At 42.4% G+C, this 9,039-nt stretch overlaps 2 protein-coding genes across 2 annotated transcripts; one reads left to right on the top strand and one right to left on the bottom strand.

Annotated features, from left to right (window-relative positions):
• Nucleotides 1-1,862: 1,862 nt before the first annotated feature.
• On the top strand, nt 1,863-3,851 carry LOC135544291 (ubiquinol-cytochrome-c reductase complex assembly factor 3). The gene is made up of 2 exons (XM_064971786.1): nt 1,863-2,131; nt 3,178-3,851. The coding sequence occupies exons 1-2, from the start codon at nt 2,015-2,017 to the stop codon at nt 3,313-3,315; spliced, it is 255 nt and encodes an 84-aa protein (XP_064827858.1). The 5' UTR covers nt 1,863-2,014; the 3' UTR covers nt 3,316-3,851.
• Nucleotides 3,852-6,566: 2,715 nt separating this feature from the next.
• Nucleotides 6,567-8,028, bottom strand: LOC135544290 (ubiquitin-like FUBI-ribosomal protein eS30 fusion protein). Its single transcript, XM_064971785.1, has 5 exons — nt 7,930-8,028; nt 7,428-7,509; nt 7,171-7,312; nt 6,995-7,050; nt 6,567-6,857 (listed from the first exon to the last, which is right to left on the bottom strand). Exons 1-5 carry the CDS (start codon nt 8,004-8,006, stop codon nt 6,732-6,734), a joined length of 483 nt encoding a protein of 160 aa, XP_064827857.1. The 5' UTR covers nt 8,007-8,028; the 3' UTR covers nt 6,567-6,731.
• Between the last annotated feature and the right edge of the window lie 1,011 nt (nt 8,029-9,039).

The following is a 9,039-nucleotide window of genomic DNA, read 5'->3' as shown; positions in this document are numbered from 1 at the left end:
GACAAACAGAGTGGGACAGGATTTAAACCACAATCAGACAAAGAATGTACACATGGATGTTGACTCTTGTGCACATAGCACCTTCGGGAAACACGGGTGTCATGGCAACGGGAACTGGCATCTGCAAGCGTTACTGTTGCAATTAGAGAGGAAAGGAATGGAAGATCAGATGGGGTAGGTGTGGGGGTGGGATGGAGGAGGGGATGGGGTAGGGGTGTGGGGGTGGGACGGAGGAGGGGATGGGGTAGGGGTGTGGGGGGATGTAGGATGGGATGGGGTATGGAGGATGGGATGGGTGGAGGATGGGATGGTGTAGGGGTGTGGGGGATGGAGGATGGGATGAGGTAGGGTTGGCGGTGAGGTGGAGGATAGGATGAGGTAATTGTGTGGGTGGGGTGGAGGATGGGATGAGGTAGGTGTGGGGTGGGATGAAGGATGGGATGAGGCAGGGATGGGGGGGTGGAGGATGAGATGAGGCAGGTGTGTGGGGGTGAGGTGGAGGATGGGGTGGGGGTTGGGATGGAGGATGAGGTAGGGGTGGGGGGTGGAGGATGGGATGGGATGGGGTATGTGTGGGGGTGGGATGGAGGATGGGATGGAGGATGGGGTAGGTGTGGGGGGTGGGATGGAGGATGGGATGGGGTAGGGGTGGGTGGGTGGGATGGAGGATTGGATGGGGTAGGGGTGGGTGGGTGGGTGGGTGGGTGTGATGGAGAATGGGATGGGGTAGGGGTGGGGGGGTGGGATGGGATGGAGGATGGGATGGGGTAGGTGTGGGGGGTGGATAAAAGTGTCATTATTGACTCAGCTATCATGGAAGAAGGGAGGGAGGGAAAAAGAGTGAGGGGAAAATGTAATGTGCTGTTATGTATTTTGTGTAAAATGTTACACATAATTCTAAAGGGTCAGAGTGTTACAGTACGCCGAGGGCTAAGAGATATTTTGGAAAAGAAAGACAAAGTACAAAGTACTGAGTCTAAAAACTGTGAGGAATAAAATACTTGTCTTAGAAAGAAATAAAGCACACTGCCTCACTTACAGCAACATGTATTTCTAGTAACATTTAAAAAAGCAGATTGGTAAGACATTAGTTATCTTATATTGTTAAAATGTGTATAAAATTGTATACACATGTTATTATGGACCTTAAACAGTACAAAAAATGTCATGGGGGTCTCTAGTTTTGGAAATGATAATTGCTCACAATGTCACCAACTCTTGAAGAGTTAGGAGTACATTTTAGCACATAATATCACAGCAGAACTGTGAGTTCTATTATGTATTTTTAGCAAGTTACATTAGCTGGCACTGAACCTTAACAATCTTTCTCCTTCCACCCTACCTGACACTGATGAATGCATATTATCAGCACTCAATACACCCCCACACACTATGACTCACGCATATATATATATATGCACACACACACACACACACACACACACACACACACACACACACACACACACACACACACACACACACACACACACACACACACACACACACACACACACACACACACACACACACACACACTTTCTGCCAATGTGCACACGGCAACACAGGTGATTTTCTGAAGAGAAAGTGTACCGAACAGTACTGTATTTGACAAAAAAAAGACGCTACTTGACTGACACCTGGTGGTTTTGAGTGGAAATTGCACAATTAAGCTTATCGTCAGTGGTCCCTACGCATTAACATTTTTTGTTAATAATGCACCGTCTTACATTTACATTAAAATATTGGTCAACACAAACAGGAATATGGTCCACTTCTTGAATTAAAAAAGAAAAACGTGGTTTGACATGACATCTCATAACTCACCGAAAAAAGGTTTTATAAAGAAGGGTAGGCTATCCCATAATGCACTGCATATGTCTGTCAGCGGACATTGAGCACCTCCTAATGAACTTACTAGCTAACAGTCACAACAAAAACAGAACAGTGTATTGCTAATTAAGAACATACTCTCAATACGTCTTAGAAGGAGGATACAAACAAGCCTAACATAATGAGTGGTCTACGCACTGTCCTGGTCTCTACTGGGCTTGTCGGTGTGGTTGGCATTGGATATGGAATGTGGTCAGTGATTACACCAGGAGAGGAAAGGAAGAGGGAAATGCTCAAGGTAGGCCGCTAACAATGCACTTGACTTGCACAGCACTGACTTTTTAAACCGAGCAAAGGACTGCTTGTTTTTTGTTAGTCAGATGTGTGTGATTTGTGCATTACATTTTCTTTTTGGAAATGGGAAATGGCTTGCCAGTAGCTTCACCTATAATTTCAGGAAATAAGCTTTAATCTTACAAAATGACAGAAGGGGGACCTGAGTGAGAAGTTTGGGAACCACTGGGTTACTTGACGAGCCATAGAATGGCATAGTCTGTCACTAATACTCACCAGAGACGGAAGAGAAAGTGCTGATAGAAATGTCATTTTCTATATATTTTTATTTATCCGTTATTTTACCAGGTAAATTGACTAAGAACACGTTCTCATTTACAGAAATGACCTACAGCAATTTACAGCAACGACCTGGGGAATAGTCATGTGGATTGGAACATGCAGTCATGTCCGTTCTATATATTTAATTTCTATCTGCAACCATCTGCAATTGCCTCCCACTGAAAAAGGCCTCCTGATGGTTTCCTGGTCTGAATCAAATGGCGAAGGAATAAGAAACAGCAGAGCAGACAGTCTTCAATAACATTATACCTTGCTTTGTTTTGGTGTCAGCTTCTGTTGCATTATCTGTATGCAGTATCAGCTTTACATTCACCTCGGCTATGATCGGCTATGAAAAGCCAACTGACATTTACTCCTGGGGTGCTGACCTGTTGCACCCTCGACAACCACTGTGATTATAATTATTTGACCCTGCTGGTCATCTATGAACATTTGAACATCTTGGCCATGTTCTGTTAATCTCCACCCAGCACAGCCAGAAGAGGACTGGCCACCCTTCATAGCCTGGTTCCTCTCTAGGTTTCTTGCTAGGTTCTGGCCTTTCTAGGGAGTTTTTCCTAGCTACTGTGCTTCTACACCTGCATTGCTTGCTGTTTGGGGTTTTAGGCCCAGGTTTTCTGTACAGCACTTTGAGATATCAGCTGATGTAAGAAGGCCTTTTATAAATACATTTGATTTGACCTGCTCTTTTTCCAATCTGACCATCAGAATCTACCCGAAGCTAACCCACTGAGAATGGAGGAGACAAGGAAGAGGAACGCCCTCATGATGCAGGTGCTGAAGGAAGCTGCAGAGACCGATGACAACATTGCGAGAGGATTGGGCCCTATGAGATCCCAGAAATAGTCATGCTCATATGCCGGTTCTCCAACTCAGACATCACATGCATCATCCAATGGTTGCGTGCCATGTCATCAACTGTGCCATCAGGCACCAGATTGCTACAACGTGGTTAGCTGATACGTTAAAAAAAACCTATCCAGATCTGACATGATTTCTGAGCAGGGGAACCAGACCATTGTCTTCACATTGATTTGAAAGACGTGGGGAAGAGACCATACTATTACAGATGACACACCAGTAAACCTGAGCTTCACCACTTCCTCTTAAGAGATAAGATTATATTGGCTAAGTGTTTGCATTTATGTTGAGTATGAATAAGTGTAAGGGGCGTTAAGTACTTTGTTTCACTGAATGACAAAGTACTGAAAATAAGAGGCAATGGTTCCCAAACTTCACGACTTTAACACATGCTCTGTTACATTGAAACAAAGCATATTTATTACAATAATAGTGTTGTATATAATTCATTAATCATTTTTGCTAGCTGAACGTGCTTATGATGGTCACAACAATGTATGGCTAATAAAATGTAAACAATCCTGCCTAGTTTTTTTAAATTGGATATTTTGTTACATTTTGTAAAACCAATTCGATTTCATGGATAGAGTAACGTTTTTAAATGATGTAGTTTACATGATCATGAATATAATTCTGTTGTCACTTGTCAGTGGACCAGTGTTGGGGACCCTTTTACCGGTTGCACCCATTTCCGGCTTGAGAAAATGACGTTATTTTCAATTGATGTCGAAGGTTGCGGTCAGATTCATGCACAACACATCCAGTCGTAATCGTCATACCTGAGTGGTCGTAACTGGGATCGGGATTACATTTTTAACTGATGTACGTTTTAATAATAAGCGATTATAGTATTTTGTCAAGTTAGCTGCTTGGTAGTTATCACATCAAGCCAAGCACAGCTAACGAGCTATGTCAACACCGGAGCCATTTCCCGTACCACCGGGCTCAGTATCACCTGCAGCGGGTCAAATGTTTGGGAGCTGCTGGAGTTGTCGGATTCTTTCAGGGGGAGGTCTGCTGTTAGGAGCTGGATATGTCTTCCTAGCCGCCCGAAAAGTAATGCGCCAAGGTGGGACAACCTCAATGGGAACTGTCGCACAAGTCGTGTTTGCAGCAAGTGAGTATTGTGATTTATTGGCAGCATGTCTAAATGTACAGTGGCAAGAAAAAGTATGTGAACCCTTTGGAAATACTCAGATTTCTGCATAAATTAGTCATAAAATGGCATCTTATCACCTAGGTCACAACAATAGACAGTCTGCTTAAACTAACACACAAACAATGATACGTTTGCATGTCTTTATAGAACACACTGTGTAAACTTTCACAGTACAGGGTGGGAAAAGTATGTGAAGCCTTGGATTTAATAACTGTTTGACCTCAACCAGACCTGCACAACAGTCAGGAGGAATTTTGGACCATTCCTCTTAACAAAACTGTTTAAGTTCAGGAATATTCTTTGGATGTCTGGTGTGAACTGCTAACTTGAGGTCATGCCACAGCATCTCAAATCAGGTTGAGGTCAGGACTCTGACTGGGCCACTCCAGAAGGTGTATTTTCTTCCATTGAAGTCATTCTATTGTTGATTTACTTCCGTTCTGGGTCATTGTCCTGTTGCATCACCCAACTTCTGTTGAGCTTCAATTTGTGAAAAGATAACATTATCCTGCAAAATGTCTTGATAAACTTGAATTCATTTTTCCGTCGACAATAGCAAACTGTCCAGGCTGAGGCAGTAATGCAGCTCCAAACCATGATGCTCCCTCCACCATACTTTACAGTTGGGATGAGGTTTAGATGTTGGTGTGCTGTGCCTTTTATTCTCCACACATAGTGTTGTGTGTTCCTTCCAAACAACTCAACTGTCCACAGAATATTTTGCCAGTAGCGCTGTGGAATATCCAGGGGCACGTTTGCAAACTTCAGACATGCAGCAATGTGTTTTTTTTTAGACAGCAGTGGCTTCTTCCTTGGTGTACTCCCATGAACACCATTCTTGTTTAGTGTTTTACATATCATAGACTTGTCAGATGTAGGCATGTTCCAGAGATTTCTGTAAGTCTTTAGCTGACAATCTAGGATTCTTCTTAACCTCATCGAGCATTCTGCGCTTTGCTCTTGCAGTCACCTTTGCAGTACGGCCACTCCTACGGAGAGTAGCAACAGTGTTGAACTTTCTCCATTTATAGACAATTTGTCTTACCGTGGACTGATGAACATCAAGGCTTTTAGAGATACTTTTGTAACCCTTTCCAGCTTTATGCAAGTCAACATTTCTTGATCTATTTTGCTCAAGGCATGGCTCACATTAGGCAATGCGTCTTGTGAATAGAAATCTCAAATTTTGTGACATTTTTTTTATAGGGCAAGGCAGCTCGAACCAACATCTCCAATCTCATTGATTGGACTCCAGGTTAGCAGACTCCAGAAGTCATTAGCCTAGGGGTTCACATACTTTTTCCAAAGAAGATCAGATCCAATTTGATTACCAATTTATGCAGAAATCCAAAGGGTTCACATACTTTTTCATGACACTATCTCCTGCATTGTATTTGCAGCAGGAATTTATCCAACATTACTCAGGTGAAAGCAAAGGCTATGATGAGTTGAAGCTATTCAAAGTATTCTAGCAGGGCCTTTGAGGTGCAGTCAACTCAATATTTCTGTTTCAGGTTTGGCTGCTTGGGGAGTCGTGGTCATCGCTGACCCTGTGGGGAAATCACACAGGAAGGCTTGAAGATGCTCTGACAGAATTATTTGAAGCTGCTGAAGTATAAGCCATGGTCATATCCAAGATCACTTTGACAGATAGTGATCTTAGCATAATGGATGAGAACATGCCAAAGACTATTCTCATCATCTGTCAGTGTGACTTGTCTACAATACATTAAATAAAGAACATGTGCACTTGGAACTACCTTGTGCAAGTAAGAATTTCATTGGCTGATATATACCATGCGTATCCTGTACATACGACTAATACAACTTGAACTACCCTGTGCTCATGCCACCAAGACATTTAGACAGGCAGTCCAATTCTGATCATTCTCACTAAATTGGTATTTTGACCCATCAGATAAGCTCTGAAAAAGATCAGATTTGTCAAAAGACCAGTTAGTGGGAAAAATATCAGAATTGGAATCTTGAGTCCATTTCATCTACTTCTGAACCATCAGAAAGACAGCCAATCATACAACTATTCAATTCACCCAATGTAAAGGAACCATCAAATTGGTGCAGAGTACCACTCTTTCCTCACTGAGTTTTATTGTATTTCATCCCAGTGACAAATGTAATTATAAATGACATATTGCTCCCAGTCCATTGCTCGCACTGCATGAATGGTCATGTCAATGTTGAACTGTGATGAGAGCAGACACAAGGCTTTGGGAAAATAGTTTTATGAGTTGGCATTGGGTCCCTTCTTCTTGCCAAATGTTGGTACCACATTCACAAAGCGCCTATTATACTGGATCCTCCTTTTAGCCCTACCAGTCTTCTTTTTCTTCTTCTCTTGCTTATCCACCTGTGAGAATGGTTATAAACAGAGTTAGAGGTTTGGTGTCTTGACGTGCACACTAGAGACTAAGCAAACTTGCCAGAAGAGCAAGTCATGTTGAATATGCCACATGAATTTAATTTCTATTAAATACACACGCCCACCTTGGGAGTCTGTCCCCTGACTTTCCCCGCTCGGGCCAAGGAGCCATGGACTTTGCCTGGGATAGGAAATGGAAATGAATCAAAGCAAGCACCACCAAATAATGGTACAGAAACAAAGACCTTAATTTCACATATTTACAATAACGTTCAAGAATTTTTAATTATTGATCACTTACCTCCCAACAGTCGGGGGATAACCTCAAGAGTGCTGAACTCCAGTGCCGATTGGCCAATCATAGCATCATCCTGCAGGGGTTCCCCGCACAAAAAAACCATCTGGTCATCACAGGAGAGTCCCTCCAATGCCTCAATATGAGCCTTGTGGAGAAGGGATGAGAACAAAGAGCTGAATGTGGTTAACCTTTCATGGTCATCAATGAACTTTTAAACCAAAAAAGTTGGCAGACCAAAGCACAGTAGTGCTATACTTTACCTTGATGTCAGCGACAGTTTCTAACCCAGACACCTGAAAGGTGTGGAGAGTCTGAGCACGCACAAACAGCTGCATGGTTAACCTGTTCAAAATAAGATGGATGATGTTAGGTCCGTCTGTTCTACAATCCTGAAAGACCCAAAGGGTTGTGCAGGATTTGGTTCCAGCCTAGTACTAAAACACCTGATTCAAACATGGTCACCAACAGGGTTTAATTTATTTAACTAAGCAAGTTATGTATTAGATTGTTTCTTCAGGCTTATGTCAGAATAAACGGTGAATCAAATGTCCAACAACTAGTGCAAAGATGAGTAGTTTGTGGTAAATCATTAGCAACTGACGTTATAGCTTGACTAGCCAGAGCGGTAGAACAATTTATATTTCCTGTCGACATCAACAAAGACAACTTTTTTTTAAGAGACAATGTTTGAAATGTCATGAAACATTTGAGTCCCTTTGTTATGAGTTATAAAACAGATTTGAAACTTATTTCATAGCTCACCAAAGTCTCGCAGTGTAATAATCGTGTGCTTCGCCAATGGTGTTTGGCCTGGAGATGGAAAACAGGAAGCATTTCATTGCGCATACGTGTGACGTAGAATTCTCTGATCCAGCCGACGTGTGGTGGTCTAGAAAAATGATAACCACCGTGCTTCTACACCTGCATTGCTTGCTGTTTGGGGTTTTAGGCTGGGTTTCTGTACAGCACTTTGAGATATCAGCTGATGTACGAAGGGCTATATAAATAAATTTGATTTGATTTGATGTCGCGTTCCTTCATAAACAGGGCCACAATGTTATGCAGATGATTTAGGGAAAGTTTCGAGCTATACGACCACACGGCAAGAATACCAATATTACGGCACGGTTACGAGTGAGTTGACTATTTGATTACCCATATGATACCCATATTGGGGCGGAAGGGTAGGGTACAAATCTGTCGTTCTGCCCCTGAACAGGCAGTTAACCCACTGTTCCTAGGCCGTCATTGAAAATAAGAATTTGTTCTTAACTGACTTGCCTGGTTAAATAAAGGTAAAATGAAATAAAAAATACAGTACCAGTCAAAAGTTTGGATACACCTACTCATTCAAGGGTTTTTCTTTATTTTGACTATTTTATACATTGTAGAACAATAGTGAAGACATCAAAACTATGAAATAACACATATGGACTCATGTAGTAACCAAAAAAAGTGTTAAACAAATGAAGTATATTTTATATTCTTCAAAGTAGCCACCCTTTGCCTTGATGACAGCTTTGCACACTCTTTCAACCAGCTTCACCTGGAATACTTTTCCAACAGTCTTGAAGGAGTTTCCTTCTCTCTGCAGTCCAACTCATCCCAAACCATCTCAAATGGGTTGAGGTCGGATGATTGTGGAGGCCGGGTTATTGTCCTGTTGAAAAGCAAATAAAAGTCCCACTAAGCACGAACCAGATGGGATGGCATATCGCTGCAGAATGGTGTGGTAGCCATGCTGGTTAAGTGTGCCTAAATAAATCACAGACAGTGTCACCATCACACCTCCTACTTCATGCTTCATGGTGGGAACCACACATGCAGAGATCAACCGTTCATCTACTCTGCTTCTCACAAAGACTTGGCGGT

The sequence above is a fragment of the Oncorhynchus masou genome, chromosome 8 (assembly GCF_036934945.1).
Source record: "Oncorhynchus masou masou isolate Uvic2021 chromosome 8, UVic_Omas_1.1, whole genome shotgun sequence".
NCBI classification, from domain to species: domain Eukaryota; kingdom Metazoa; phylum Chordata; class Actinopteri; order Salmoniformes; family Salmonidae; genus Oncorhynchus; species Oncorhynchus masou.
The sequence above is the reverse complement of the archived record's forward strand: the minus strand, read 5'-3'. Positions and strand labels throughout refer to the sequence as shown.